This window comes from Nothobranchius furzeri, chromosome 10 (genome assembly GCF_043380555.1).
Source record: "Nothobranchius furzeri strain GRZ-AD chromosome 10, NfurGRZ-RIMD1, whole genome shotgun sequence".
Classification (NCBI taxonomy): Eukaryota; Metazoa; Chordata; class Actinopteri; order Cyprinodontiformes; family Nothobranchiidae; genus Nothobranchius; species Nothobranchius furzeri.
The window spans coordinates 38,802,089-38,817,684 of record NC_091750.1 but is presented as its reverse complement, the minus strand read 5'-3'; the positions used below and the strand labels follow the sequence as shown (position 1 = coordinate 38,817,684).

The 15,596-nt window shown below is 45.4% G+C and overlaps 1 protein-coding gene across 1 annotated transcript in view; it reads left to right on the top strand.

Moving 5' to 3' along the window:
• The first annotated feature begins 544 nt into the window (after positions 1 to 544).
• Positions 545 to 15,596, top strand: part of LOC107386073 (protein unc-13 homolog B) — a 51,092-nt gene continuing 36,040 nt past the window's right edge. Inside the window, exons 1-11 of the mRNA XM_070555645.1 lie at positions 545 to 3,370; positions 3,937 to 3,959; positions 4,573 to 4,622; positions 4,703 to 4,787; positions 5,489 to 5,494; positions 9,284 to 9,358; positions 9,809 to 10,028; positions 10,575 to 10,802; positions 12,383 to 12,524; positions 13,948 to 14,117; positions 15,240 to 15,355. Coding sequence (XP_070411746.1) covers positions 670 to 3,370; positions 3,937 to 3,959; positions 4,573 to 4,622; positions 4,703 to 4,787; positions 5,489 to 5,494; positions 9,284 to 9,358; positions 9,809 to 10,028; positions 10,575 to 10,802; positions 12,383 to 12,524; positions 13,948 to 14,117; positions 15,240 to 15,355 — 3,816 coding nt within the window. The 5' untranslated portion in view covers positions 545 to 669. The remainder of the gene's footprint in view (positions 3,371 to 3,936; positions 3,960 to 4,572; positions 4,623 to 4,702; positions 4,788 to 5,488; positions 5,495 to 9,283; positions 9,359 to 9,808; positions 10,029 to 10,574; positions 10,803 to 12,382; positions 12,525 to 13,947; positions 14,118 to 15,239; positions 15,356 to 15,596) is intronic.

The window sequence follows — 15,596 nt, the reverse complement described above, 5'->3', positions numbered from 1 at the left end:
AACAAGAATGCTGACCTTAAAACCAATCAAAACCCGAATAGAGGCTGCGTGTAAACAATGTGAGCCCCCCCCCCCCCCCCCCCCCCAATAATTTTCAGTCAGATGAGAATTTTTTGCTTCAATCCCTGGAATACACATAACTGTTGCATCATTTTTCCTGGTGTGCTTTATTATTCCTTTAATTGAGTTTGTTTAGAAGTAAGAAGTTCAGATTTAATTCAGATTAATAGTCTGTGAAATAAATTCCCAGCAACGATCAGCCGAGCAGTCTTGATCAGCCTGTTCTGACATGTTGAAAGAATTTATTAAGGTTGATTTGACCCCAAAATCTTTAAATGTTTAGAATTTGGTAAAATATTAATAAAATACAGGTTTTTTTTAATCTTCAAACCAAACTGAGGAAATTATTGCTTGATATTAGACAAAAGTCCTAACATCTTAAAGAAACATTATAGTCCCTCAGATGTCTTTTTCTTTTGTTCTTGTGTGTTAAAATGATTTTTAAAAGTAATTATTTTATTTATTTTCTTTCCACTTTAGTCATGGACTGGTGAAATTCAGTTGTTGAATCCCCAAAACACCTTTTTAATATTCAAACATGACATGAGAAGAATGTTGACCACACGTTCTGAGCAGAACTAGATAGAAGAAGGGACGTTTACTGAGAAAATGTTCTCTAGAAATCGCTTCAATGGCCAACATGGAGCAGGAGTGTCCCCCAAAGGAGGGGAAAAGTCAAAAATGCATCCACCCAAGAAGAGGGCTCCAAATCCCAGAGTAGCACTGGTCATACGTGGTAAAATCCATCGGCTTTTGCAAGGGTCTACAGACCACCGTGTCCCCGATTCTCACCTCTGTTATGAACAAGAAGATGAGGCAGAGATGCCTGATGGTAGGAAAGAGCTCAGGAGTGTACATCCAAAGGTCACCCCAAGGCCAGAAGCCCTCACTCCAACAGTTTCAATCACTAAAAGACACGGAGCAACATCAGGACCTCCGTGTGTTGGAGAAGTGGAGCTGAACAGACAGGGGTGTATAAGGATACCCTGCACTTTACAGCGAAAAGGCAGCAGACCCCCAAGTCAAAAACGAATATCATTTGAGAGCGGACTTCCAGAATCTCCCGAATCGATACGACCGCTCCCAGACTACATGACGGTTGACTCGGACATGAACGGGGTGAAATTTGCATCGGGATCTCAAGAGTTTGCTTCACCTCGCGTTCGACCCAAAAGGCCCTATTCCACTGGTGATTGTGTGGACTACAACTTCAACAGAGCCCTACCAAATACTCTTCTGGAGGAGGATGAGGATAAAGATGAGGCCTCAAGTGCCATTATTGACCACATTCTGAAAGAGCTGAGGGGCATCAATAAGATCCAGGAGGAAATTTCTGACCTCAGGGATTACCTGACGTCAGTGCGAGGCTCAGTTGAGGAGGTATCCTCCTGTGTAGACGCTGTATTGTTAGAGATTGAAGGTATTCGTTCTAGCAACAAAGGAGCCTCGGGGACATGGTCAGGAATGGGGTGCAAGGATGGACCTTCTGGGCGAAGAAGACCAGTCAGTGCTTATGGAAGTTTAGGGAGTCCAGTACCAAAGACAGATTCTAACTGCTTCCCCCCTTCATGCAATGAGCATCATAGCATGCATGGAGAACTACTACTTACAAGGCCAGGAAAGTCTACAGTGCCCCACATTCTTGCATCAACCAATCATCAGGAACTGGAGGAACCTGATGATGCCTCTGACCATAGTTCAGATATACCAGAAGGTGCAACAGCAAGAAATTTGAGTTTGGCATTCCTTGAACCCCATGATGTCCAAGACTGTCCAAGTACCAGTTCTTTGTCTTCTGGCCATAGCTCCAAGTCTGACTCTGATCTAGAGAGGTTACTATCTAGTAATGCCAGAAAGGAGCTAATAGTTGGAAATGGAGAACATTGGGCTAACACCGTGCCATCACAGAGTAGTGCTAAGAATTCAATCTGGCATAGAGAAGCTGATTACCTCAGGGATGGAGATCTAGAAGGCAATGAAAGTGAGAGTGGTCTTTGTTGTGAAGGAGCTGGAAGCTGGGATCACTACAGAGGACCAGAGGGGTATAATTCATCAATACCATGTTCCACAGGAAGCTCAGAGCAACTACCCTTTAGGTCCAGAAAGCATTACAATTCAACTTCCAGTTTTTCTAGCAGGGAAGAACGGCAGTCACGGAAGAGAAGACCTCAAAGCCTGTCAAGAATTCATGGTCCAACCAGCACCAGCCTTGGAAACTCCGCTGTGGGATACGATTGTTCAGCTGATTTGTCCTGTCCTCAAAGTTCAGGGTACCATTCAGTCGAGGGCCGCGATGGTGCAACAGGGGATTTTGAGTTTGAGCAAATGAGTGAGGTGAGCTTCACCACAAACTGTGATGTTCATCTAGCTTATGAAGAGTCTTCAGAAATGACATGGACAGAGGCATCTTTAAGCACCTCTGGGTATGATGATGCACAGCCTTTCACACAAAAGACGGACTCCAGTAACCAACTCCCATTCCCTGAGGGGGCAGATGCCCAAGCTGAAGGTTCTACTGTCAAACGCATCGGACGAGCTGTACTTGATTTTAGCTCTGCTTTGAGGGGTGCATTATGTAAACTCGATGTACCTGCAGCAGTAAACCCTGAGGAGCAAACTGACTTTGAATTCTCAATGCCTTCTGACCTGCCTATAACTGAGCTGCCTTCAAAGTCTTTCAGCTATGAGGCAAACATTGAACAGATTCTTCACACCCACAGAGGTGATGTGCTTGAATGTAGTCATGCTTCTAAGAAACTGACCAAACACAGTACTATTGAAAAATTAAGTAATTTCTCTGGGGAGCCAGTGCTAGAAGAAACCATCAACAACCTTAAACAGTTTTCAGAGGCTTCCCCAAGCTCTCTATGTTTGGAAGAGACAGCCCCAGTCCCCGAAGAGCCTAAGGCATGGCCTGACTCTTCAATACCTGGCAACCTTGTAGAGAAACCTGTGAAACACTCATCTAAAGAACTTCCAAAAGGTCCTGCAAGTGTGCCTCTTAACACTCAGCAATCACAATGCACCGCAGTACAATCTTCCTTCTCAATCTCAGTTGGTGATTCTGCAGCGCTGGAAGGGCTTGAACAAGTTGAGGTGCCAAAACAATCCACCATGGATGTTATTGTGGGCTCCATGGTGAAATCAGAGGGAGATGATGCAGAGCAATCACCAGACATCAACCAGGCAGATGAATGCAAGCTGAAGTGTCTGAGGAGCTTTCAGGAGATTCTCCGGGAGAAGAGGGAGACCAGGCGCAGCCTTGGCAGCATGACTATGTCCTCCTTGTCTCAGGAGGACTTGGAACCAGGTAGCCATGGCATGACTTAAGTTTTTCATCTTTGTAGCTTTTAAAACATGATCTTCGGTACGTCTGTGAACACTAACTGATTATTGATCCAACATTTTCATGATAGCAAGTCTTTGATCCGTCACAGTTCTGATCTTATGTCACCAAGACTGATGAAAGACTAGCTCCGCCTTCTTATCAACTGTTCCCTTGAGTATTTATTGTACCAAATGGCCTCAGCCAGAGTTATAATTTTGTCCCTGCTTGTAAGTGATGCATCAGCCGCCACTCAAGGCCGCCCTCACCCCTCTCCAAGGCATCAGCAGTTTCCATTTGCTGAATTAAAAGACATTAATTATCTCCTCGAAAAGAAAGCATGACATTAAGGACCGAGACTAGAGGAAATACGCTGAGTCATTTTTGTGATAAATTATACATGTTAATGAACCATTATGACCCCAGACCCAATCTCAGTGATGGTGCTGCGTTAAAGCCGGATGCATACGGCTGCTTGTGTCACAACCATGAGTCCAACCAGTGGCTGATCTCCCTCTCTGTGTACTTTTCTCTGTCATGCTTTTTTACAGATGGAAGTCCAGATGGAGATCAGGTTACCCCTTTAGTGGCTACTAACATCTATTAAATCATTTTTAATTTTTTCTTTGATCTTTTTATTCTATCACTGTTTATTTTCTTTGTGGGTTAATTACATTTTCTGATGTTTCAAGTTAAATCTGACTAGTGTGAAAGTTTCAGTTCAAAGGCAAATGAAAGAGTTTAATATGAGTGAAACAACATGGATGGAGTGGTTTTTGCCTTGTAAACATCTATTTATTGTCTTAGTGAAGCAGATTCACTTTACAAATCAAAGGGAACAGAAACTGAAAGAGGTCCTTCTTGGCAAAAAAAAACTGAAACTCAACCAACCTTCGTCAGTTCCAGTGATTCTGTTATTTGCATTTCTTTTCTTCATTGTCCCATACCCGTACCTGTGCCTGTACCTGTGCCTGCACCTGTACCTGTACCTGTACTTGTACCTGTGCCTGTACCTGTACCTGCTCCTGTATCTGTGCCTGTACCTGCAACTGTACATGTACCTGTACCCGTACCTGTGCCTGTACCTGTACCTGTGCCTGCAACTGTACCTTTGCATGCTCCACCCTTATTAAACAGACCTCAGTCATCAAATCGCTAACCACACAACCTGTGACCTTCCATTCCAGAACCGAGATCAAGATGCTGATCCCAGTAAGACCCCATGGGCCAAGCCAGGGTCAGTGTGTGTGTGTGTGTGTGGCTGGCTGAGAAAGGACTGTATTTATTTTTAGTTTTGGTATTCATTTGTTCGTCCAGGTCTTTCAGAGGAAGCACTCCTTTTGGGATTGACAGCATGCCCGACCTTCGGAAGAGGAGACCCATTCCTCTTGTTAGTGAACTGGTGAGGAATCACATTAGATCTGCGTCTTCATCTGGATCAATTCATTTTCATCCTCGTTCCTTTTCTGACTCCTTGCCCGTAATGATTCTGCTCTAGCTCATCACGCAGTATTCCTCTGAATTGATTATAACCTTATTTATTGGTGGGGCCTAGTTCAGCCTCAGATAGGCACGCTGTCACCTGCTGCTATGCACCATCTCTGGTAGTTTTCACATGTCAGCACAGCAGCTGATTAATGAACTAACTGGCTTAAACACATCCATTCCACACTCATACATCCTAATAAAGCCTTTCCTATTATTAAAACATTCATTCCTGAGAAGGGTTCCCGGGAGCTGGTGTCTGTCTCCAGAGACACCCTGGGACACCTTGGACAGGTCACCAATCCATCACTAACTCGACATGCAGCCAGTCAAACCTAGGGACATCTTAGAAGTTAAATGTTTTTACACATTAATGATTTTGTGTGATTTGTGTTTTAATGAACCACCTAAAGCGTATCCTTCATGGGTCTGGTAATGGTCCGCTCTCCTTCACCTGCTAGAAAAGATCCAGGGATGCACTAAACAGCGCTCCCACAGCGGCGTGTGTTTCAGGGTCAGAGCTTCTGTTTCTGAGGCCATCCTGTTTGTCTCTAATGAATTGTTCTTACCTGTTTTTGTCTTCCTGCATGTCTCCTCCCTGCGTTTGTCGGTGCTCAGGCTATGGTGAGTAAAGCTCCAGTCAGACCTTGTGGTCCTAGAGGGAGGCATGCGGGTTGAACGTGTGCAAACACAAACAGATCATAAACGTCAGTCTGAGTCATTTAGCTGAAAGTGTTTATTTTACCTCTGAGTTTTCCTTCACACAACTTCCACCCACAAACATGAAGAGCTTAAACAGCACAGACCAGAGCCCTGCAACATTTTCACAGCCGTCCTGCTGGAGCCAGTCACCGGTGGGAGGCGTTGTGACTGACTGGAGAGCAAAAAATAAGACTTGATCATTCAAAAAGGACAACAGTGTCATAAAATAAGGATACTTCACAAACAGAAACAAACCAGAACAAATGTTTTATGACTAAAGCCCCAGGCGTCAGTTTGATGCGACTTTAAATGAAAATGTGGGATTTTTGTGAATTGTGGGCGTTTGAAACACATTTTTACGAAGATGCCTTTCACTGTTGATCAGTAATAATAAATGATTAAACAAATCCTCACCGGCCACACTTCCTCACTTTGCTGTTTTACAAACAGTTTGAGCAGAAAAGCCACTCTTTCAAGTATACCTGAGACTCCCCTCAGGCGTGGTTGATGAGGCTGAAGGGCCGCAGGTAGCAGAGCGGTGACCTGACCTCCACGTTTTCAGAAATCACACCTGCTTTATTACATAAGTCTCCTACATGAGGAATCCTTCAGCTCGGCGACACATCCGTGTTAGCGTGACTCCCAACTGGAAGCACAGGAAACGATGTAAAATGATAAAAATGCAAACGAGTGGACACAAACTTGTCTTTTTCCATCAACAGCCTCAAAACTCACTTTAGGAGAAAATCTAGAACATCTTTTTTAGTCCTTTTGTGAGGAGATGCTCGATGACAAAGCCCCTCACCAGATGTTTATCAGGACTGAGAGAGACTCCAGCTCGGTGCTTTACACCTGCAGGCTCTGGTCTCCTTCTGTGGCTTTGCTGCTCCGAAACTAGATCAGAAGGATCTGAGTTTGTAAAAGAAAAGTGTCATTACTCAGTGAAGGGATTAAGTCTACTAATGGGCCATTCCCATCTGTACCGGGTCGGCCCGGGTCGGGTAGCCCCAGTCGGCCCCAGCCTGGCCCGGTTGATTCCACACATCCTTGTCTTAAGCCCATGTGGGCTGATTCTACCCACCAATCAGAGGCTTGCTCTAATGGAAGGTGTGAATTTGCTGCCAGCAGTGGGTGTGTTGGCCCTGGTCGGCCTGAAGCAGACCCCCTCAAGAAGAGGGCTGAGAATGAGCCTTGGTTGGCCCGAAAAAATACCAGGCCACCCAGATATGTAAACAACCTACGCTACCCGGCCCGGGCCGACCCGGTACAGATGGGAATGGCCCATAAATACATCTGTTCAGGCCAGTTTCCTTCTGCCAGGAGAGTGATTGCGCAATCGTTCGTTTTCATGTAGCCGACTCGGAAAACGGAGTTTTAATAGACATCCTGCTGCTGTCCGCGGCCCAGAGGGCTTCACTTTGTGTTAGATCATTTAATGAATCCCTTTCTGGTTTTCTAACCCCTCCAGTTTTCTTCTAAAACAGCTGAATGTGGATTCTTCAGGCATTTGTGATGTTTTACAACTCAAAGTGTTGGATTGGAGACGATTCTCTAAAGAAATGGCTGAATGCATAATACTGTTTAATTTAATGCTAACTGACAGCTCGTACCTTTGGGTTTTAGGCAGCGTGTCACAGCTCCAAGGTGTCGTGTCAGCGTGAAACCTGCATTTGAACGTCAGACTTTCTCTTATTAATAAAACACGATCATTCACTCAGATGCTTCTGTCTTCCTGTTGGCGGATCCAGACGTTTAGCCTTCAACAGCGTGGGAGAAATTTAAAACCTCGGGAGAATCAGTCTGTCCCTGCTGAGAGCCCAGCTCCACTTTGGTGTGACATGATGATGTTCTGAGATTAGAGTTGTTATTAGAGAAGTTAAAGGAAGAGCAGTGTGTTGGAAGGTTTGGTATTTAAAGACAATACAGCAGCGGGCTCCCTCTAGGCCAGGAGGGGAACAGATACACTTGTTTTGCCCTTGACATAAAATGAAGTTTATGTTTATGTTTATTTATTTGGCAGACGCTTTTACCCAAAGCGACTTACAATTTATAACCTATAGGGCATGTTGTGATCTGTGGGGGAAACCGGAGAACCCGGAGGAAACCCACGCATGCGTGGGAAGAACACGCAACTCCACGCAGAAAGGCCGCAGCCGAGATTCGAACCTGCAACCTTCGTGCTGCGAGGCAACAGTGCTAACCACTGAGCCACCGTGCAGCCCAGTTGTTCCTAAGAAGGATTTTGTCCCTCTCGTGTTTCCGTAGGGACTCTGTGACAGCCGTTCCTAATGAAACTTCCTGTTTTTAAAGTGTTAAAATATCTGGGGTGACAGGGCACAGGAGTTAAGGGCTCACCCCATAATCAGAAGGTTGCAGGTTCGAGTCCCGCTCAGTCTGTTCCTGCTGTTGTGTCCTTGGGCACGGCACTTACCCCTCCTTGCCTTCTGGTGGCGTTCGCAGGGACCGGTGGTACCTGTGCACGGCAGCCTCATCTCTGCCGGTGTGTCCCAGGGCAGCTGTAGCTACAGTGTAGCTCATCACCACCAGCGTGTGAATGTGTTATAAAGCACCTCAGGGGGGTTCTAGGACTCTAGAAGGTGCTGTATCAAATACAGGCTTTTACCATTTGAGATGAAGTCTAATCAGTGAGAGAAGACAGTAGAACATATAAAAACATGTTTGTGGGTCTGAAAGACAGATGAGTGTTTTAGGTGTGAAGTGACCTTCACACGATCATGTCTCTAGTAATAATTCACTTATTATTACTGATATGGATCCGGTTTGGTGGCCTGAGGATCAGGTCTCTGCATTCTGTAGATGATGTGGTCCTGTTGGCTTCATCAGAACGTGATCTCCAGCTCTCGCTGGAGCGGTTTGCAGCCGAGTGTGAAGCAGCTGGGATGAGAATCAGCTCCTCTAAATCTGAGACCATGGTCTTGATTCGGAAAAGGGTAGAAGGCCTTCTCTGGGTCAGGGATGAGGTCCTGCCCCAAGTGGAGGAGTTTAAGTATCTCGGGGTCTTGTTCACGAGTGAGGGAAAACTGGAGTGAGAGATCGATAGGCGGATTGGTGCTGCATCTGCAGTGATGCAGGCGTTGTACCGGTCTGTCGTGGTGAAGAGAGAGCTGAGTCAGAAGGCGAAGCTCTCGATGTACCGGTCGATCTACGTTCCTACCCTCACCTATGGTCATGAGCTTTGGGTAGTGACCGAAAGAACGAGATTGCGGATACAAGCGGCCGAAATGAGTTTTCTCCGCAGAGTGGCTGGGCTCCCCCTTAGAGATAGGGTGAGAAGCTCGGTCATTAGGGAGGGGCTCGGAGTAGACCCGCTGCTCCTCCACATCGAGAGGAGCCAGTTGAGGTGGCTCGGGCATCTGGTCAGGATGCCTCCTGAACGCCTCCCTGGTGAGGTTTTCTGGGGATGTCCAACCGGGAGGAGACCTAAAGGTAGACCCAGGACACGGTGGAGGGACTACGTCTCTCACCTGGCCAGGGAACACCTTGGGATTCCCCCGGAGGAGCTGGCCCAAGTGGCTGGGGAGAGGGAAGTCTGGGTCTCTCTGCCTCTAAGCAGCTGAAAATGGAAGGATGGTGACCTTCACACCTAAAAGCCAGACATCACATAAACATGGATGTGTTTTCCTAGCTTTCACAATGTTTGTCTCAGTGTGGCAGCGAGTCACTGATTCCTCTTGTCTCTACTGTCTCCAGTCTATGATTCAGTCCAGGAAAGCCGGACTCGCACACTCTCTGGCCACACGAACCTCCCTGAAGGACCAAGAGCTTGTAAGTTGCATAATGGCTAAAATATTTCTTCTTTCTACTATAAATATGAAGTTTTTCACTCTTTTATTTCCACTTCACACCTGCCGTCACGTTCCGCTGCTGCTTTGCCCAACATCTGTCCACTCTCTCTTTCTGAGCCAGCCTTATGGATCCTAGGGCTGCAAAGTTTGCCTTCATGTTTTTATAGTTTCCTTTGTGCTGAGCGTGCTTTAATCTGCCGCTTATGATGATGATGATTACATTATGCATTGAAACAAACATTAATTATTCAAACATAAAGTAGGTCACTGACTGTCGCAGACGAGAGCTTGTCTACAGCTGATAGAAAAGTTCAAATCAGAGTTTAATTCAAGCAAAAGTTATTGTTTCACTTTGGAAAAGCAGCAGCTGTCACACACACACACACACACACAGAGGCAAATGACCCGGTTTCTTCTCCTTCGGCCACAGAAGGCCCACGTTTACAAGAAGACCTTGCAGGCTCTCATCTACCCCATCTCCTGCACCACGCCACACCACTTTGAGGTGTGGACCGCCACCACGCCCACCTATTGTTACGAGTGTGAGGGTCTGCTCTGGGGCATTGCTCGGCAGGGTATGCGCTGCACAGAGTGTGGGGTCAAAGTTCACGAGAAGTGCCAAGAGCTGCTGAACGCCGACTGCCTGCAGAGTGAGTCAAATGAGACCAGAAACTTTTTGTCCAAGTTTTAACGAGAAGTTTTGGATTTGAATGTTTTTTTAGTCTGAATGAACAAAATTTTTATTTGATTGTCTTTTTACATCATGACCGGTTTGATTAGTACATAATTTTGTTAAAAGCTGGACGCCCTCTCAATGTAACTAACAGACTCACAATACTATAAATTATATTGTTGAATTAAATTAAATTAAATTATAATAGAAAACAAGGTTCTTAAATAGTTTTACTGCTATTGTATACTGCTGTTTCATTGTAATCAAACATTAAATAAACTATTCGCTAATTAAATTAGAGGCAATAGAGGAATTGAACCAATGTCAACAGTGACCTTGTTAGTGACCTCTAGGGCCCTTTAGGTGCCACTGTTCCTGAGTAAAACTCACAAGGCTGAAGAACCTCTTGGATGGGAGGAGGAACATCTGCAAGATAACCACACAAAAAAAAAAAACGCATGATTTTACATCGAAGCCAACACAAGTTAGTGGGTCTGAACTAGACTCATGGATTTATCTCCAGGAGCGGCAGAGAAGAGCTCCAAGACCGGGGCAGAGGACCGGACCCAGCACATCATCATGGCCATGAAGGACAGGATGAAGATCCGAGAGAGGAACAAACCGGAGATCTTTGAGGAAATCAGGAAAGTGTTCGGCATCTCCAAGGTGGTCCACGCTCAGCACATGAAGAGCATTAAGCAGAGCGTTCTGGATGGGACCTCCAAGTGGTCGGCCAAGATCACCATCACCGGTAGGTTTCTGATGGAAACGCCTCTTCTGCATGTGTATGTGTAAAATAACCACTAGTCTAGTAATGCTACACATCTCTAGTATTAATATTAATTTATTTGTTTGTTTGTTTGTTTATTTATTTATATATTTATTTCTTAATCTATTTATTTATCTCAATTAAGTTATTTAATTGTCTGTTTATTTATGTATATATAATTTATCTATTAATTGATTAATTTATTTATCCATTTATTTATTTATTAATCTATTTATTTATTTATTTTTATTTTTAATTTGTCTATTTATTCATCTATTTATCTATTTATGTAATTATCAATTTATGTAATTATCAATTTATTTATCTATTTATTATTTATTAAATACACTGGGGCATAATGGGAGGATGATGAGCTGCAGGTGTGAGGGGAGAGAACCAGTTAATTGCTATTTCTGGACTGTTTTAACTATTTAATGTGGTCCTTTTAGATTGTTGGCTGTGCAGCTCACCTGCTGACTTTAACTACGCGATATGAAACAAAATGGTTTGTTATGATAAATAAACATTCACAAACACATTTGGTAATGCTCACAGATGAACTTTCTAAAGCCGCTGTTGTATATCTAAGGTTATGATGCACCGGTGGTTCATAAATGAATAACTAAACATTTTTAAAGATCATCAACACATTTGATTCATTTTGAAAATGTCATTTAAATATTGATGAGGTGTAAAAAAAAATCCTGACAAGTCTAAACTGTTAAACAGGTTATTTACTTGTGTTTTACTTTCTTCTGAAACAAGAGGAACTCTGCAACTCGTTTGTAAACCATCCGTTTGTCAAAGAAAGTGAATGTATGAAGGTTTGGAACCTTTTTGGGAAACCTCTCATCTGAGCCTTTCAGCCATAGAAGATCTACCCGGAAACATCTGACGGATGAACGGACCCATCCCATCATGTGTTAGAGCTCTATCTGATGGTCAGACACCAGAACTGGTCAGCATCTACAAGCTCGTCACTGTAAAGCTCCTGGTGCAGGTGTCCCACCTCCAGAACATCCGGTCTGAGCAGCAAGAAGCAAATTTTAACTGTCTCCTTCAGACTTCTCTTATTTAAACACACCATCTTCCTCCTCCCGCTCCGAGTATCGAGACAGCTGCTGTTACCGAAGCACCCAGACAAATCACGCTGTAGCAGCTGTGTCACCATGGTAACCATCACACACTGCCTTTCCACTAAGCTACGATGAGCCCCGTTAAAACGAGACGTGTGCAGCACATTTCCAGAAACATCCGTAGATCAAGCTAAAGAAGTCCGTTTGGATTCGATCTGAACATTCTGTTGGAGCTCTTATCTTCAGATTTATTCAACAGTGTGTTAGAAATTATACAAATTAAATCAGATTTTATTTTTCATTTGGTCTCATAATTATAGTTTATTGTCAAATTAAAGCTGCTCTGGCATGTGGAGCGTCTCGTTGAGGTAAACATCGCTGCATCTGGCTCTGACTCATCACAAATGTGTTACGAGGCTTTTCTTCACTGGGGTAGGTGTTTGTTGCTCTTATGCAAGTCTGATAGTCATCCTCTGCTGTTTTCAGTGGTTAGTGCTCAGGGTCTCCAGGCCAAAGACCGGACGGGCTCCAGCGATCCCTACGTCACCATCCAAGTGGGAAAGGCCAAGAAAAGAACCAAAACCATTTATGGCAACCTGAGCCCCGTCTGGGAGGAAAAGTTCAGCTTGTGAGTTTTCTGTCAGCTCCATGTGAGCAAGCACACACACACACACGCCTCCGAGCTGCGTGGGTGTGACAAGAATCCTTATTTCAGGTGAAACTAAGTGAGAAACACTACAAATATCCTGTTTCCCCCAGCGAGAGCAGCCATCTACGGCGCTCATCTAATGTACAGTCACAGGTGGGAGGGAGAGCTTGGGAGAAGCGAAGAGCACATTGACTCCTACAGATTGACGACCTCGCCAGGCTGAAATTCACCAATCTGAAGGCGGGGGGGGGGGGGGGGGGGGGTTCAGTTTTTCACAGCATCTGTCTGCATTCCTTCGTGGGGGGTTGTTGCTTGCAGCTCAAGGCTACCAGGGCATCAGATTCAGATAACGAGAATTTGTTTGGGTCAGGCTGAGATAATTTTCCTCTCTGCCTTCAGTCTTTAAACTGATTATTCCAGTCCTTCAGTGAAGCCAATTTTGGGTTTTAAACATGTCCATGCCGTCCGGTGACTCTCTCTGAGATGACATCCATTTTGCGCACTAATACCGGTATCGCAGCTAGAACATTGTCCAGTTCACGATTCACCTTGAGTAGCGTCCCAGTCTGAGAAGTCTCCACACGGTCGGTGCTTTCTGTGGGTGCGGGTCGCCCTCCAATCGCTCCTGTCTTCCCAAATTTCCAGAAAACCAGATATCCTCCCACTCCAATCAGGAGAAATCCAGTGATCATCAGGCCGAATAACCACACGTTTTCGATATCCTCATTGGACAGCTGGCTGAGGCATATGATCTTCTACTCCTTCCAGGAATCCAGCATATATCCCACCGGGTGCGTCCCCTGTGGACATGTGGGAGCCCCCTGCTCCGTTCTCATTGTTGAAAAAATCTTATCAATCGTGTTGAATGACCAGTTCATCAAATCCATGGTTAAAAATAGGGTTTTTCAGAAGAAATGCAGTGAAGCGCTCTGTGGGCAGACAGGACAAAGAGCCTTGGGAAAAAAAGATAAGGGAGCGAAAGAGAGAAGCGTCTGTACTCCGCGAGTGCCTTGAAGAACTGATGGTAGAAGAACTAGAAGAACTAATGGGTGTGACCCCGCCAGGAAAGTTGACCATTAAGCAGGATTGATGGTTCATCCCTTGGGTCCATGTGGCAGGGGTGAGGTGGTGCTCACTCCTCACCCCTGCCACATGGACCCAAGGGCTAAACCATCAATCCTGCTCAATGGTCAACTTTCCTGGTGGGGTCACACCCATTAGGAGAGTGGGTTAAAGGTTGAACAGAAAAATGCAAACAGTCTAAAAACATCCAGTGAAACACAGTTTATAAGATATTTTAGGAGCTGCAACACAAACTCCTCCAGTATTTAACCCAAGCCCGCCTCTGTTTCCAAAGACGCTGAAATCAAAAACAATATTTAATCATTTCCTGCCTTTGCAGCAAGTGCCACAACTCCTCAGACCGCATCAAACTCCGAGTCTGGGACGAGGACGACGACATCAAGTCCAGAGTGAAGCAGCGCCTGAAGAGAGAATCCGACGACTTCCTGGGTCAGACCATCATCGAGGTCCGGACCCTGAGTGGAGAGATGGACGTTTGGTATAACCTCGGTACGAACTCGCCTTCATTCTATAGGATCCAAGAAAACATAGATGTGTAACATTAAACCCTGTGGACTAAAAGTGAAAACGCTCTAAATGTCGAAATGGTCTCCACATAAAAGCTGAGAAGGTGTATAAAAAATCAAACATTTAAGAAAGATAAGAGAAAAGAAAAGAAGGGAGCCTGAAGGAGACACAACTGACAGAGACAGCAGCCTGAAGAGAAGCTAGTGAGGAAGAAGACGATGAGTTTAAAGGAGACCACTGAGTCCACTGACCTCAGGCTCAGGGGGAGAGAGGTCCAGAGTCTGGGGGCCACAGCAGCAGATGATCTGTCACCTTTGACCTTTAGCCTGGTGCTGCACAACCAGTAGGCTTTGGTCACTGGACCTCAGGGACCTGCTGGGGGTGTAGGGACTAAGAAGATCACCAATGTAAGATGGTGCTTGTCCATGTAAGGCCCTATAGACCAGAACCAGGATCTTGAAATGAACCCTGAAGGTGACTGGCAGCCAGTGAAGCTGGAGGAGAAGCAGGGTGATGTGGGTGTGTTTGGAGGACTTGGTCAGAAGCCGAGCACAGGCGTTCTGAACCACCTGTAGACGGTTCAGGGAGGTTCTGCTCAGACACGTGAAAAGAGAGTTACAGTAGTCTAAGCGTGAGGAGATGAAGGTGTGGAGAACTGTCTCAAGTTCAGAGCGGGACAGAATGGGACTCAGCTTAGCAACGTTCCTGAGATGGAAGAAGGAAGAGCCAACAAGAGAACTGACATGAGAATCCAGGGTGAGAGCTGGGTCAAAGGTCACGCCAAGATTCCTGACAGAGGGTTTGGTGTGAGTAGCAAGCTGACCAAGAGAGTCTCTGACTTTGGGAACCAGCTTGTCTGGGGCACAGATGAGGATCTCAGTCTTATCTTCATTCAGCTGTAGAAAGCTCCCACCATCCAGGTTCTGATAGAGTCTAAGCAGGAAGCTGCTTTTCTTCCTTCAGCGTTTCCTTTTAGATCCAGAGATCAACTAAACTCAGGATAACTCTGTGTGTGTGTGTGTGTGTGTGTGTGTGTGTGTGTGTGTGTGTGTGTGTGCGTGCGTGCGTGCGTGTGTGTGTGTGTGTGTGTGTTTTCCCTCTCAGAGAAGAGGACTGATAAATCTGCGGTTTCCGGCGCCATTCGTCTTCAGATCAGCGTGGAGATCGAGGGCGAGGAGAAAGTTGCTCCCTATCACGTTCAGTACACCTGCCTTCATGAGGTACGATTGAACCCGTGTCTGATATGTGGATCAGCTTTGAGTGTCGCCTAGTTAACAGGTCAGGACACGATTTTATGGCTTTTTATGATGAATAATTTACTGAATCCGATGTTGAATAGTTTATAATAATCGGACAGCAGCAGCTCAGGAGGTAGAGTGGGTTGTCCAGTAATTGGAAGGTTGAAGGTTTGATCACAGCTTCCATGAGAGAACGCTGCTGTTGTGTCCTTGGGCAAGACAC